Raw genomic sequence first — 15,862 nt, forward strand, 5'->3', positions numbered from 1 at the left:
CTTGTTTGTTTTCTTCTCATCAATCTGGAATGGCGTTCAACTCTGTTGGACTCTGTGTCCTGCCTCCTGATTCAAATTAGAAAAGTTTTCCTACTGAGAGTTCAAGTGATATTTGAGACTGAAATGTTGAACTTCAAAGTCCTGAATGCTGATACACGTTGCTCTATTTTTTGACCTAAGTTTGAAATTGATGCGCGGTTTTCAGATTGGGCTGACGCTGACTGCAAGGTCTAAAATTGTGAACCTTAAAATTTGTATCAGGGTACTTCAAATACTGTGCAGATTACGTGCTTGGATCTTAACCCTGTTCCTGGAACCGAAACCGGTTCAAAATCAATTGCCTGCAGGTGGCACCGTGGTTAAGGGCAGTGCAGTGCCTCATTGCGTTGGTGATGGCTTTGTGCCCACTGCTACCCACAGGATCAGGTTTTGAACAGGTTCACAGCAAAGGCTGCTTTATCAGAGGGGAGGAAAAACCATCCAACAAGCCACCTCAGGGTGCAATTGTGCAGTTCCTCACACTTGGCCTAGTGGCAGCAGTGATTAAAGTCTGACAGCAGATTGCCTATCTCTCTCTCGGATGGTGAGTGGCAAAGGGACAGCAAAAAGGGGCGATAAGAATGTGTTTTATGCAAGGTATTATTTTTCACTTTAAGTGATTTTAGTCTGAAGGCCTAAACAGTGCCACATTACGTTAATGCACGATAGGAGCAGGAGGAGGTCATTCAGCTGCTCAATTCTGTTCCACAATCAACTAAATCGTTGTAAACATAGGTCACATCTCACCAACACACCTTTGCACCAATGCTACAAAATTAAAGCAGTTAGCCAGCAGAGGTCCTCCCTCAACCATCAAAGGATAGCTACAGGACTGGAAAGTCCCATCACCCACATCCCCTGTAAGGGGACCTAAAATAAAACATATTTGGTTTAAAGATTTTGAACTGGAGTCCGGAAGTAAGCTGCACTTATTGATTTGAAGCCTGTTCACCTCTGAAAACTATTGGACATACAGTATGAGTTGTAACACTATTAACTAATAATATGAATTGTTGTATCCCTTAGGTCCCTTGGAGTAGCCCAGAACTCCTACAGTTCTATAAATGAAAGAGTTGAGATGAAAATTAAACACTGGCCAGCAATTTCTGTGTGGGTTAGGGCTTAGGTCAGTGGTCTGACATAACCCCGAAATGCATTCTGGAGGTCCTTTGCTAGGGTAGCCAACCCTCCAGAAATTGGTAATTCATCTCCAGGACACAGCTGCAAGCAAATAGCCTGGGAGAAACATCATAGGGCCATTAGGAATAAGGTTGTGGTTTGTCCTTTTCTTTGAACATTTCCGTTTAATAGTTATAAAAAATATTGGAGATGGGAAAGAAAGGCTGCTTGACTGACCGTCAAGAATCATCCAGTTGGATAATAAGTCTTCCTGCTTTCCAATTTAATGGGTTGAGTGATCAATGATGGGCAGTGAGAGGCAGGAGTTCATGTGATAAAACCTCGAGGAACACACGGATCCAGAGTTGGCAATTCCATTCATGGAGTATGTGACTAGTGAGCTTCGGACATTTTCAAATACTGAATTCATTTTTACAATATTTTTCGTGCCTGGAAGGTTAAAGCATTAAAGGCAGCAACTGACGAGGTGAACTACAACAGTGTTATTAAGCTGTGTTAAAAAGTCAGCCATAAGACTAATCGGGGCTTTTCCTGTGTTTTCTAAAGCTAAACAAAATGGCAATGAAGGCCAGCTTTCACTAGTCTAAACAAAAGTCCTACTCCTTTGTTTGATTATATGAATGAATTGGATATTGGAATTCTGCATAAAATTTCAAAATTTGCCTATGATACCAAACTTGGAGGTGTAGCAGACAGTGAGGATGATATCAATCAACTGCAACAGGACATAGATAGTCTAGTAGAATGTGCAGATGAGTAGCAGCTGGAATTTAGTATTGAGAAGTGTGAGTTGATGCATTTTGGTAGAAGGGAGAGGCAATGTAGACTAAATGGCGCAGTTCTAAAGAGTGTACCAGTACAGTGAGACCTAAGGGTTCATCTGCATAGATCTCTCAAGGTGACAGGTCATATTGAGAGAGTGGTTAGTAAAGCATATGGGATCTTGGGCTTCATAAATAGAGCTATTGAGCCCAAAGCAGGGAAGTTCTGCTGAGCCTTTATAAAGCTCTGGTTAGGCCACAACTGAAGCATTGCATCAAGTTCTGGTCACCACACTTTAGGAAAGATGTGAGCGTCATTGAGACGGTGCAGAGGAGATTTACCAGAATGGTTCCAGGGACGAGGGATTTTAGCGATAAGTTTCGGTTGGAGAAGCTGGGGTTTTTCTCCTTGGAGCGAAGGAGATTGAGGGGTGATTTGATAGAGGTGTACAAGGAAGAATGTGCAGGGCTATGGGGAGAAGGTGGGGGAGTGGCACTAGGTGAATTGCTTATTCAGACAGCTGGTGCAGGCATGATGGGCCGAATGGCCTCCTTCTGTGCTGTAACAATTCTGCGATAATGACAGATTTAGATAAGGTAGAGAGAGAAAAGATGTTCCCATTCGCTGATGGTACAAAAACTAGGGGACACAGATTTAAGGTTTTGGGCAAAAGATGTGGGGGAGGGGGGATGTGAAGAAGAACTTTTTTACACTGCGAGTGGTAATGACCTGGAACGTGCTGCCTTCGAGGGTGGTGGAAGTGGAGATGATCAATGATTTCAAAAGGAAATTGGATGGACACTTGCAGGAAATAAACTTGCAGGGCTACGAGGATAGAGCAGGAGAATGGAACTGACTGGATTGCTCCACAGATAGCCGTCGTGGACTCGATGGGCTGAGTGGCCTCCTTCTGTGCTGTAATGACTCTATGACATACAATTTTCAAAGAGAACCTTCTTGGACACAATTTGTGCTGACATTTAGAATTTTAACACCAATTTAAAATTTGACCAAGCTGTAAAGTCTGCTGTTTTATTGTGTGTGTTTTTTCATAGTTTTTTTTACTGCAATTAAGATTGAGTTAGATTTGACCAGTTAAATGCCACCAGTCCATCAAGTCCATTAAAAAGCAGTACATTAGCTTTCACATTAATGTAGCTTGTATTGCATGCATGATTGAACAGTTACATCATGCTTCAATCCCTTTACCCTTTCCGGCTCCTCTTCAGTCAATCAGTTCCTTTACAATGAAAAGGAACATTTTTAATTTAGTCGAGTAGGGGTGAAATCGGTCTTTGATGAAAGCCCAGCGTGGGCCCCAGCGAAATGGCAGCCCCTTTTACACCAGTTTGCATCTCAATTGCTGCTGATTCGCTATTGGCCAATTGTACTTTGGCCTGACACAATTCAGCCCCAGAAACTGCCACAAAAGATAGTGTTGTATTAACACTTACCGCCCTCATTCCAAAAGGAACATAGGAACAGGAGCAGGCCATGCAACCCCTTAAGCCTTTTCTGTCATTCAGTTAGAACATGGCTGACTCGTACCTTAATTCCATCTATCCCCCTTGGTTCCATGACCATTAACAGACTTACCGAACAGAAAATCTGTCAATATCACTTCTAAAATTTTTTTTTTATTCATTCATGGGATGTGGGCATCACTGGCCAGGCCAGCATTTATTGCCCATCCCTAATTGCCCTTGTGAAGGAGGCAGTGAGCTGCCGTCTTGAACCGCTGCAGTCCATGTGGGGTAGGTACACCCACAGTGCTGTTAGGAAGGGGCTTCCAGGATTTTGACCCAGTGACAGTGAAGGAACGGTGATCTAGTTCCAAGTCAGGATGGAGTGTGCCTTAAAGGGGAACTTGCAGGTGGTGGTTTTCCAAGGCATCTGCTGCCATTGTCCTTCTAGGTGGTAGAGGTCACAGGTTTGGAAGATGATGTCGAAGGAGCCTTGGTGAGTTGCTGCAGTATATCTAATAGATGGTACACACTGCTGCCACTGTGTGTTTTTGCTAAAGGGAGTGAATGTTGAAGGTGGTGGACGGGGTGCCAATCAAGTGGGCTGCTTTTTCCTGGATAGTGTCGAGCACCTTGTGTGTTGTTGGATCTGCACCCATCCAGGCAAGTGGAGAGTATTCCATCACACTCCTGACTTGTGCCTTGCAGATGGTGGACAGGCTTTGGGGAGTCAGGAGGTGAGTTACTTGACGCAGGATTCCTAACCTCTGACCTGCTCTTGTAGCCCCAGTATTTATATGGCTACTCCAGTTCAGTTTCCGGTCAATGGTAGCCCCTAGGATGTTGATAGTGGGGGATTCAGCGATGGTAATGCCATTGAATGTCAAGGGGAGATGGTTAGATTCTCTTTTGTTGGAGATGGTCATTGCCTGGCACTCGTGTGGCGCGAATGTTACTTGCTACTTTTCAGCCCAAGCCTGGATATCGTCCAGGTTTTGCTGCATTTCTACACGGACTGCTTCAGTATCTGAGAAGTTGCGAATGGTGCTGAACATTGTGCAATCATCAGCGAACATCCCCACTTCTGACCTTATGATTGAAGGAAGGTAATTGATGAAGCAGCTGAAGATGGTTGGGCCTAGGACGCTACCCTGAGGAACTCCAGCAGTGATGTCCTGGAGCTGAGATGATTGACCTCCAACAACCACAACCATCTTCCTTTGCGCTAGGTATGACTCCAGCCAGCGGAGGGTTTTCCCCCTGATTCCCATTGACCTCAGTTTTGCTAGGGCTCCTTGATGCCATACTCAGTCAAATGCTGCCTTGATGTCAAGGGCAGTCATTCTCACCTCACCTCTTGAATTCAGCTCTTTTGTCCATGTTTGAACCAAGGCTGCAGTGAGGCCCTGGTGGAACCCAAACTGAGCATTAGCGAGCAGGTTATTGTGAAGCAAGTGCCGCTTTATGGCACTGTTGATGACACCTTCCATCACTTTACTCATGATTGAGAGTAGGCTGATGGGGCAGTAATTGGCCGGGTTGGACTTGTCCTGCTTTTTGTGTACAGGACATACCTGGGCAATTTTCACAATGCAGGGTAGATGCCAGTGTTGTAGCTGTACTGGAACAGCTTGGCTAGGGGCGCGGCAATTTCTGGAGCACAGGTCTTCAGTACTATTGCTGGAATATTGTCAGGGCCCATAGCCTTTGCAATATCCAGTGCCTTCAGTCGTTTCTTCATGTTATGTGGAGTGAATCGGATAGGCTGAAGACTTTCATCTGTGATGCTGGAGACTTCAGGAGGAGGCCGAGATATATCATCCATTCGGCACTTCTGGCTGAAGATGAATGCAAATGCTCCAGCCTTTTCTTTCGCACTGATGTGCTGGACTCCCCCATCGTTGAGGATGGGGATATTTGTGGAGCCTTCTCTTTGTGTTAGTTGTTTAATTGTCCACCACCATTCACGACTGGATGTGACAGGACTGCAGAGCTTAGATCTGATCCGTTGGTTGTGGAATCGCTTAGACCTGTCTGATGCATGCTGCTTCCGCTGTTTGGCACGCAAGTAGTCCTGTGTTGTCGCTTCACCAGGTGACACCTCATTTTGAGGTTTGCCTGGTGCTGCTCCTGGCATGCCCTCCTGCACTCTTCATTGAACCAGGGCTGGTCTCCCGGCTTGATGGTAATGGTAGAGTGGGGGATACGCCAGGCCATGAGGTTACAAATTGTGGTTGAATATAATTCTGCTGCTGCTGTTGGCCCACAGCACCTCATGGATGCCCAGTTTTGAGTTGTTAGATCTGTTTGAAATCTGTCCCATTTAGCACAGTGGTAGTGTCACACAACGTGACCCTCAACGTGAAGATGGGACTTTGTCTCCACAAGGACTGTGCAGTGGTTGCTCCTAACAATACTGTCTTGGACAGATGCATCTGCGACAGGTAGATTGGTGAGGACAAGGTCAAGTATATTTTTCCCTCTTGTTGGTTCCCTCACCGCCTGCTGCAGACCCAGTCTAGCAACTATGTCCTTTAGGACTTGGACATCTCGTTCAGTAGTGGTGCTACTGAGCCACTCTTGGTGATGGACATTGAAGTTCCCCACGCAGAGTACATTCTGTGCCCTCGCTACCCTCAGCGCTTCTTCCAATTGGCATTCAACTTGGAGGAGTACTGATACATCAGCCGAGGGAGGTGCTACAGATGGTAATCAGCAGGGGCTTTCCTTGCCCATGTTTGACCTGATGCCATGAGACTTCATGGGGTCCAGAGTCAATGTTGAGGACTCCCAGCGCAACTCCCTCCCGACTGTATACCCCTGTGCCGCCACCTCTGGTGGGTCTGTCTTGCGGGTAGGACAGGACATACCTAGGAACGGTGATGGTGGTGTCTGGGACATTGTAAGGTATGATTCCGTAAGTATGACTATGTCAGGCTGTTTCTTGTCTAGTCGGTGGGTGAACTCTTCCAATTTTGGCGCAACAGCCTTTTGGCAGGAGAGGGCTCCAGATTTCCACGACCCTATATTTACCCTATTTTAATGCTAACCTGCTTATGCAAAGTTAAAATAGTGGAGAAAATGAATTCGCAAGTTCAGCATTCCTAAGAGTATGTTCTCAGACAGTATTTCTGTCACCATCTTTGTAAAAAATCTTGCTTTGCATTCTTGAAATATGTTAGGCAACTGGCCATTTTGGTATTTATAACTACTGAGAGATGGTAATTACAACATCCTAAATTTGGAGAATTCTGGCTTGAAACATTTAATGTGTAATCGTCAAATAAAGAACAAATAAGAGAAAGAGGAGCATGTGGGGAAGGGGCTACATGATGGAGGAGATGCTTTTAAAATAGTGCAACATTGCCACCATGTGGTGAATCTTCTCCGATGACTCCCAGGTAAAGTAACTGTCCAGTTCCATCTGCAGTGCGTAATTTTGCTCACTGCGAAAACATTGTTCGTATAATCAGGGCCTAAGTCAGTGCACTTGATTCTAGCCTGTTGCATTTCACGGTGAAGGAAATTTTTTTTTCTAGTGGCTGCACTGCTGACTAACACGAATCTCATCCAAACTCCTAATTCCTTTGTAAACGTCTCACACTGTATTTTACGACTTTTGAACCCTCTCCTAAGCCACAGCTCAGCTTACCCATAAAGTGGCCTGTTCTGCAGGATTTGTTTTCTTAAAGGTGGATCAAACTTTTCAGTATCGAATCCAAACCCAGCGTTATTTTTGCTTATTGTAATGCTTTTCTGCATTTCCATCAGTGTATCCCTTTTTGGTGTTACTATTCATAGAATGGTTACTGCACCAAAGGTGGCCATTTGGCCCTTCACATCCGTGCTGGCTCTCTGCAAGAGCAACTCAGCTAATCCCATTCCCCTGCCTTTTCCTCAAACCCATGGAATTTTTTCCTCTTCAGGTGCCTATCTAATTCTCCTTTGAAAGCCACTACAGTTCCTAACCTGTTACCATTTTTAAAAAAATGAATCCATCCTTTTTTTAGTCCAAAATCGATGACCTCTCACTAACCTACATTGAGATCCATCTGCCACACTTAGGACTGGATTTTACCGGGCCCCCGCTGTCGGGAGTCGTGGCGGGCGGGAGTGGGGTGGGGGGGGGGGGCCGAAAAATGCCTCCGGGAGAGGCTTGCCATGGGCCTCGATGCTGGGTAGGCCTGGGCCCATATTGCCGGCAGCGGTGAGGCCTCGTGGCGGCACCCCCACCCCAACTGCCACTCGGCGATGGGAGCAGGATTTAAATATGTTAATTCATTAAAATGACTGAATTAATGACTGACCTTCCCCTGCCGGCCGTCCCACTGTGATATTGAGGCAGGTTGCTGGGACTCTGGCGGCACACTGGTTGGGAGGGGGCAGCAGGTAAGTGTTTAGGGCGGGGGTTGGGGGGAACGGGGTTAAACATTTTCGATTGGTCTAGGGGGTGGTGGGAAGGGGTAAAGTTCATAGTTTATAAACTTTGGGGGGGGCAAGGTCGGGATTGTCAAGTAAGTTTTTGTGGGTGGGGGGAAGAGGGCAAGTAATAAATTGTTTATTCATTGCGGAGGGTGGGAGAGGGGCTTGAATCTTTTATTAAATTTTTTTGCATTAAATTTATAATGCCTACAACTTTAAAAATTCAAATCCAATGGAAGGGCTTGAAGCCCTTTAAAAATGGCACCGGTGCCCGTGTAGTGGCGCTGGATGCCGTTGCTGGGGATGGAGCGCCCGCCCCCTCCACGTCATCGGGCATGTAAATAAGCCATCGCATATACTATCGCGGCGGCTCCACGGAATAAAACCCGCGCATTCGGGCCACCATCTTTCGATGGCAGCAAAATAAAATCAAGGCCTTAATCTATTAATGTCTCGTTGTAATTTTGTGCTCCAGTCTACACTACTTTCTATGCCACCAATCATTGTGTCATCAGCAAACTTGAGTGTATGGCTGGCTATTGTATTATCTGCGTCATTAATAAATCGAGTGAACAGTAGAGGCCCCAGTACAGATCCTTGTGGGACACCATTAGTCACTTCATTCTAATCTCTTATCATTATTGTGAAGATCATTACTACATTAAACTTGGTGGGCACTGGATCATTCAAAACCATCATCAGTGACATCTTTATCATTTTAAGAAGCATGGAGAGGACTCAATTATTCACTATATTTAATAAATAATACAATTGGGAGCCATATATCCAGAATTGCCAATTACACAAAATTGAATGCTGTGACGGTAATGTTATTGGGGCTTGCTCGATGTTGCCCACTGGACTGGTGGAAATGGGATCTTGCAACCAGATTTAATTATCGCAGTTGATTCTGCACAGCACTGCTCTCCACATTGCTTTCATACTGCCAGTTGCATGCCTGTATTTTATCCTGGCAGCTACAGTTCCTCCATTATGGCCCAGCCACTAAGTACAGCAATCAGACTGGGTTGCGGGGTCAGGGGGAGGGGGGAGGAGGGGGGGGGGTGGTGGGGGAGGGGGGAGGTGATCACCAAACCTGGTCCATGTGAAAGGCAAGCACATTTTTCAGACAATGAGATTAACATAAAGTTATCAAAAACTCAAAAAAAAAATTGTGGCTGGAAAATAACAATGGCCCATCAAGTCCTGGAATATGTGCACAGTGAATCCCAGGAGACATTAAAGACCAGCAGTGTAAAGTAAGCAGCAAGACGCATTCACAAACCTCCCCCATTTCAGCGATAGAGAACACATCTATCCATTCAATAGCGGGTCTTTAGTTGTAGGAACCCCAACACCATTTCCATGAACCAATGTGTGGAATGAGCACCACGCAGTCTCCAATCATTGATAGTTGGTGATGCGCAGCCTAACCTGCGGTCTTTAAAGAGACCACTACAGGACACTCAAAAACAGAAAGGTGAAATTCTCTTCAAAGTTTTTTGGTGAGCCTAGGAGCAGCAAAACCTTCTGTCCTGCTGCCAGTCATGCCCTCAGCCCCCATGTTTGCATCTCTCCCACTCAAATCCCCCAACTTTAAAGTCTTCCGGCCTCGGAGTAGCCAAATGTCCCACTTCATTAGAACTAGTGAGCTGCCTGTGAGCACTATTTCCACACTTGCAGCTCACCAGCATTATGTAAATGAGATCCTGTTAAATTAGCACACTGCCCTGCCCCCACCCCCCCATGACATTGTTGAAATCCAATCTGCATATTTAAAGAAAGGAAAAATGAAAGATTTGTATTTATACAAAGGACCTTGCCAGCTTGGGGTGGATTGTCCTTGTACCTGTAATTTAAAATTGCAATTGGCCTAATTGGTGTGAGAAAGGAGTGGGTAAATTCCCCCTGCTCCATTTTAACCATATCACCCCACCCCCACCCCAGTTTCTGCCAGATGGAAGGAGTTAAAATTCCTCTTGGAGTGTGAAAATAGTGTTCTGTTCCCCACAATCAGCATCCTGTTCATTCACAAAAAATCTAACTAAAAAAATGAAACTGGATGTAATAATTTTGTTAACGGTTTAGCAATTTAGTAGCAGCAAGCTCCCATTTCTAGCTCTCTCTCAGTCTTCGGTACCAAACGAGTCCTTTTTCAGTTTCAGGCCCCAAGATCTGTTTATATAGCCAGGAGACAGCTTCAAGTCGTAGTGTTGAAACATTTATGCTGATTAATATTAGTATTTCCATGTTTGGGAAATAGTTCTGGCTTGATATTTCTTTCAACAAACAACATTATTGTTTCATTAGATGGGCTATCAAGCATGAAGGAACAGCAAAGCCCGGTCAATGGAAGCATTCGAAATTGGAGAATCCGCTGTGGAACAAGTTAACCTACATGTGGCCTGTGCTGCCAGATGGTGAATTGAATGAGGTAATAGCACTTCACTGATGAATAGTCAATGTACAACATCTCGCTATAAATTTTTCATATTACATAGAAACCCAGCAATTGAAGTTGCCCAGGCAAAGAATGCATTAGTTCAGAAATCTCAGAAATGTAGGGTAACATGTTGGAGGGCTTCAATCATGGAGGCCATTTTTATAAACTTGAATATTAAATGCATAACAAGTTTTATGGAGGTATAATTATAAGGGGAAAAAACATTTATAAAAAAAGAGGGAGAAGACTTGGATTTATCCAACGCTTTATCACATTGCTCTGAAACATGCCAAAGCTCTTCAGAAGTAGCAAGCTGATATGCAGGCAAATGTGGCAGCCTATTTTGAATGCAGCAAGATCCTACAAATGGCAACACATGACGAGTTGATCTATTTTTGGTCATGGTTGTTGAGGTAAGAAAAGTTGACCAGGATACTGAAAAACATGAATGAGTTCTTTGAATTGTGGCATGGGATCTTTGATGATTAATGTTCACCTCAACAATTAGGCAGACAGGGCTTTGGTTTAATGTCTTATCAGGAAATGGAGATGAATTACAATGTGGTAAAGGTGCACTATCAGCATTTGTGTAGCACATCAATGTAGAGTTGCTGGGGACTTACTATAGAATCATAGAATGGTTACAGCACAGAAGGAGGCCATTCAGCTTGTCGTGTCCGTGCTGGCTCTCTGCAAGAACAACGCAGCTAGTTCCACTCCCCTGCCCTCTCCCCCTCAGCCCTACAATTTTTTTCAGTTTCCAATTCCCTTTTGAAAGCCCTGATTGAATCTGCCTCCACCACACTCTGCATCCCAGCTCCTAACAACTTGCTGCATAAAAACATTTTCCCTCATGTTACCATTAGTTCTTTTTGCCAATCACCTTAAATCTGTGTCCTCTGGTTCTCAACCATTCCACCAATGGGAACAGTGTCTGTCTATCATTCTGTATCTAGATCCATCATTATTTTGAACACTTCTATTAAATTTCCTCTCAACCTTCTCCTATCTTAGGAGCACAGCCCCAGCTTCTCCATTCTATCCACGTAACTGAAGTCGGTCATCCTTGGAACCATTCTTGTAAATCTTTTCTGCACTTTCTCTAAAGCTTACACCTCCTTCCTGAAGTGCAGTGCCCAGAATTGGACACAATTGGTAGTCGTTTGATACAATAATAGTGGAGTTGTTGACTCATGATCCCAATCAATGTCTATCAATCAGTCTACAACAGACCTAGACATACCACAATCAAGACATCAAGGCGGAATTTGACTGAGTGTGGCATCAAGGAACCCTAGTAAAATGGAAGTCAATGGAAATCTTTTACCTTTTTCCTTTTGTCAAGGGCAGTCCCTCTCATCTTACTTCTTGAATTTAATACTTTTGTCCATGTTTGGACCAAGGCTGTAATGACATCTAGAGCCCAGTTGTCCTGCGGAACCCAAATGGTACCATTATTGCTGAGTAAGTGCCGCTTGATAGTACTGTCAATGAAGGGAAAAAAATTAGAAAGCAATGGGTCTCAAAAGAAATGCTGAAGAAAATAGAAGAGAAAAGGAAGTGGAAGAACCAAAACACTACTAAAGGTGAACAAATGTATAGAAAACTAAACAATGAGCTAAGAGAGACTGGCCAGGCAAGACATAGTTGGTGGGGAGAGCAATGCAGAAAATTGGAAGAACTACAAAAAAAAGGAAGAACGGACAGTCCCTATGAGAAAATAAAAGAATTGGCTGGAGGAAGGAGAGGTAAGCAAGTGCAAAGAGAGTTAGAGAGTAGAGATGGCACATGGCTTATAAAACCTGAGGAAATAATGAATAGATGGAAAGAGTACATGGAAGACCTGTATGTCAAAGATGGTAAGCCAACAGCACTAGAACCAGTGAAACATTTCCAAGGATGATTTTGGATCGGACCTTCTGGAGTGTGAAATAATTAGAGCTATTAGAGAACTGAAGCCAGGAAAAGCAGAAGGATGTGATGGAATCCCTGCAGGAATGATAAAAAGACTTGGAGAGAAGGCAACAAGAGAATTAATTAACTTGTGTAAAGGAGATGAACACTAAGGGAGAATGGTCAGAAGACTTTTTGAGGGGAACAATGGTCCAATTGCAGAAGACAACAAATACGAAATGTGAAGAGCTCCACACCATATCTTTGATTACCATATCCAAGGTAATGTTAACGATCCCAGCAAATAGTTTGGAAGCCAAAGCAAGCAATTACATAGGCTGTGATCGATTCAGTTTTAGGAAAGGTTGTGGATCTAGAGAGCCTACAGCAGTGATGAGAGTGTTAAGTAAAAGAAGCATAGAATACCGGCAAGAGGTTTTCACCTGCTTTGTGGATTATGAAAAAGCTTTCGACTGGGTGAACTGGCAAAAGCTGTTGAAAGTGCTCAAAGCAATCAGAGCTGACTGGAGAGATAAGTGAATGATTGTAGCTCCGTAGGTGGGACAGACTGCTATAATCAGGACAGTATTCGGTGAAACTGAACCTGGTGTAATCGGGCGCGGGGTGAGATAAGGCTGTCCACTATCTCCATTGCTCTTCAGAATCTATGCAAAAGCCATGATAAAAGAAGCACTAGGTGAAGTACAGAAAGGTGCCAAAGTAGAAGGTCAGTTGGTGAAGGCAGTGAGATTTGCAGACAGCCACGCCCTAGTGGCAAGCACAGGAGAAGATCTACAGATACTACTAGATAGAATGAAGTGTGAAGTGATGAAAGCTTATGGAATGAATGTTAATGTAATACATACCTAAGTTATGAAGATTGAAAGAAATAATAGTGGGAAAGCAAAGGTGATAATAAATGGTCAACAGCTGGAACAGGTATCACAATGAAGAGTTCAGGAGGGCATGCCAGGAGCAGCACCAGACGTACCTAAATATGAGGTGACAGCCTGGTGAAGCTACAACACAGGACTACATGCATGCCAAATAGCAGAAGCAGCATGTGATTGACAGGGCTAAGCGATCCCACAACCAACGGATCAGATCCAAGCTCGGCAGTCCTGCCACATCCAGCCATGAATGGTGGTGGAAAATTAAACAACGAACAGGAGCAGAAAGCTCCACAAATATCCCCATCCTCAATGATGGGGAAGCCCAGCACATTAGTGCAAAAGACAAGGCTGAAGCTTTTGCATCCATCTTCAGCCAGAAGTGCCGAGTGGGTGATCCATCTCGGCCACCTGAGGTCCCCAGGATCACAGATTCCAGGCTTCAGCCAATCCAATTCACTCCATGTGATATCAAGAAATGGCTGAAGGCACTGGATACTGCAAAGGCTATGGGCCCTGACAACATTCCGGCAATAGTACTGAAGACTTGTGCTCCAGAACTAGCCACGCCCCTCGCCAAGCTGTTCCAGTACAGCTACATCACTGGCATCTACAATGTGGAAAATTCCCCAGGTATATCCTGTACACAAAAAGCAGCACAAAGCCAAACCGGCCAATTATCGCCCCATCAGTTTACTCTCGATCATCAGCAAAGTGGTGGAAGGTGTCATCGACAGTGCTATCAAACGGCACTTACTCAGCAATAACCTGCTCATCGATGCTCAATTTGGGTTCTGCCAGGGCCGCTCAGCTCCTGACCTCATTACAGCCTTGGTCAAAACATGGACAAAAGAGCTGAACTCCAGATGTGAGGTGAGAGTGACTGCCCTTGCTATCAAGGCAGCATTTGACCGAGCATGGCATCAATGTGCACTAGCAAAACTGGAGTCAATGGGAATCAAGCGAAAAACTATCCTCTGGCTGGAGTCATACCTAGCACAAAGGAAGATGTTATGGTTGTTGGAGGTCAAACATTTCAGTCACAGGACATCACTGCAGGAGTTCCTCAGGGTAGTGTCCTAGGCCCAACCATCTGCAGCTGCTTCATCAATGACCTTCCCTCCATCATAACGTCAGCAGTGGGGATGTTCGCTGATGATTGCACAATGTTCAGCACCATTTGCGACTTCTCAGATACTGATGCAGTCCGTGTCCATGTGAAGATAGACCTGAACAGCATCCAGTCTTGAGCTGATAAGTGGTAAGTAACAGTTGCGCCACACAAGTGCCAGGCAATGACCATCTCAAACAAGAGAGAATCTAACCATTTCCCCTTGACGTTCAATGGCATTACCATCGTTGAATCCCCCACTATCAACATCCTGGGGGTTACCATTGACCAGAAACTGAACTGGACCAGCACATAAATACTGTGGCTACAAGAGCAGGTCAAAGCTGGGAATTCTGTGATGAGTAACTCACCTCCTGACTCCCCAAAGCCTGTCCACCATCTACAAGGCACAAGTCAGGAGTGTGATGGAATACTCTCCACTTGCTGGATGGGTGCAGCTCCATCAACACTCAAGATGCTCAACACCATCCAGGACAAAGCAGCCCGCTTGATTGGCACCCCATCCACCACCTTCAACATTCACTCCCTTCACTACCAGCACACAGTGGCAGCAGTGTGTAACATCTACAAGGTGCACTGCAGCAACTCACCAAAGCTCCTTCGGCAGAACCTTCCAAACCTGCGACCTCTACCACCTAGAGGGACAAGGCCAGCAGATGCTTGGGAACACCGCCACCTGCAAGTTCCCCTCCAAGCCACACACCATCCTGACTTGGAATTATATCACAGTTCCTTCACTGTCGCTGAGTTCAAATCCTGGAACTCCCTTCCTAACAACAGCACTGTGGGTTTACCTATACTGCAGGGACAACAGCGGTTCAAGAAGGAAGCTCACCACCATCTTCTCAAGGGCAATTAGGGTTGGGCCATAAATGCTGGCATGGCCAGTGACGTCCACATCCCATAAGCGAATAAAAAAAATTGAAATAGCTGGGAAACATCTTGTCAGAAGATGGTTACTGCTATAAAGAAATCAGAGCTAGAATAGCAATGGAAAAGAATGCATTCCCGAAACATAAAGAATTACTCAGTATAGGAATGAGCAGAGATCTTAAGAAAATAATTATCACAACTGTGAATTGGAGTCTCTCGTTGTACGGAGATGAAACGTGTACCTTGAGAAAAGCGGACATCCAAAGACGAGAAAGTTGTGAAATGTGGTTCTGGAGAAGGAGGGAATGGGTCACTTGGTGAGAAAACAAGAGCAATGAGCAATTTCTCAGGATGGTGGAGGAGAGTAGATTGTGAATGAATATCATCAAGAAAAGGCAACAATGTTGCATTGGCCAAGTTCTAAAGCATGACAACTTGCTGAAGGAGGTGATTGAAGGAAGATTAGAAGGATATAGACCAAGAGGAAGAAAGAGAATGATGATGTTAGATAACTTGAAATTGAAAATGGGAAGCACCTATGAGCTGAATAGAAGCGTGCAAGGCCTCGAGGCATGGAGAAAAGAGCAGAGGACCTGCCCTTTGGCAGATCGCTGTAACCCAATGGAAATCAGGGGGAAAATGCTTCACTGTTTGGAGTCATACCTGGCATAAAGGAAAATGGTTGTGGCTGTTGGAAGTCAATAATCTCAGTCCAGGACATCTCGACAGGAGTTCCTCAGGGCAGTGTCCTAGGCTCAACCATCTTCAGCTACTTCATCAATTTACCTTTCCTCCATTATAAGGT

General features: G+C 44.8%; 1 protein-coding gene across 5 annotated transcripts in view; it reads left to right on the forward strand.

The window, feature by feature from the left end:
* The window catches only part of LOC137377181 (doublecortin domain-containing protein 1-like), an 822,721-nt gene that overhangs the window by 544,943 nt on the left and 261,916 nt on the right, over positions 1-15,862 (forward strand). For all 5 annotated transcript variants that reach the window (XM_068046610.1, XM_068046609.1, XM_068046608.1 and 2 more), the window contains one exon: positions 10,137-10,260. In XM_068046610.1, the coding sequence (XP_067902711.1) occupies positions 10,137-10,260 (124 nt within the window). The remainder of the gene's footprint in view (positions 1-10,136; positions 10,261-15,862) is intronic.

This window comes from Heterodontus francisci, chromosome 14 (genome assembly GCF_036365525.1).
Source record: "Heterodontus francisci isolate sHetFra1 chromosome 14, sHetFra1.hap1, whole genome shotgun sequence".
NCBI lineage: Eukaryota > Metazoa > Chordata > Chondrichthyes > Heterodontiformes > Heterodontidae > Heterodontus > Heterodontus francisci.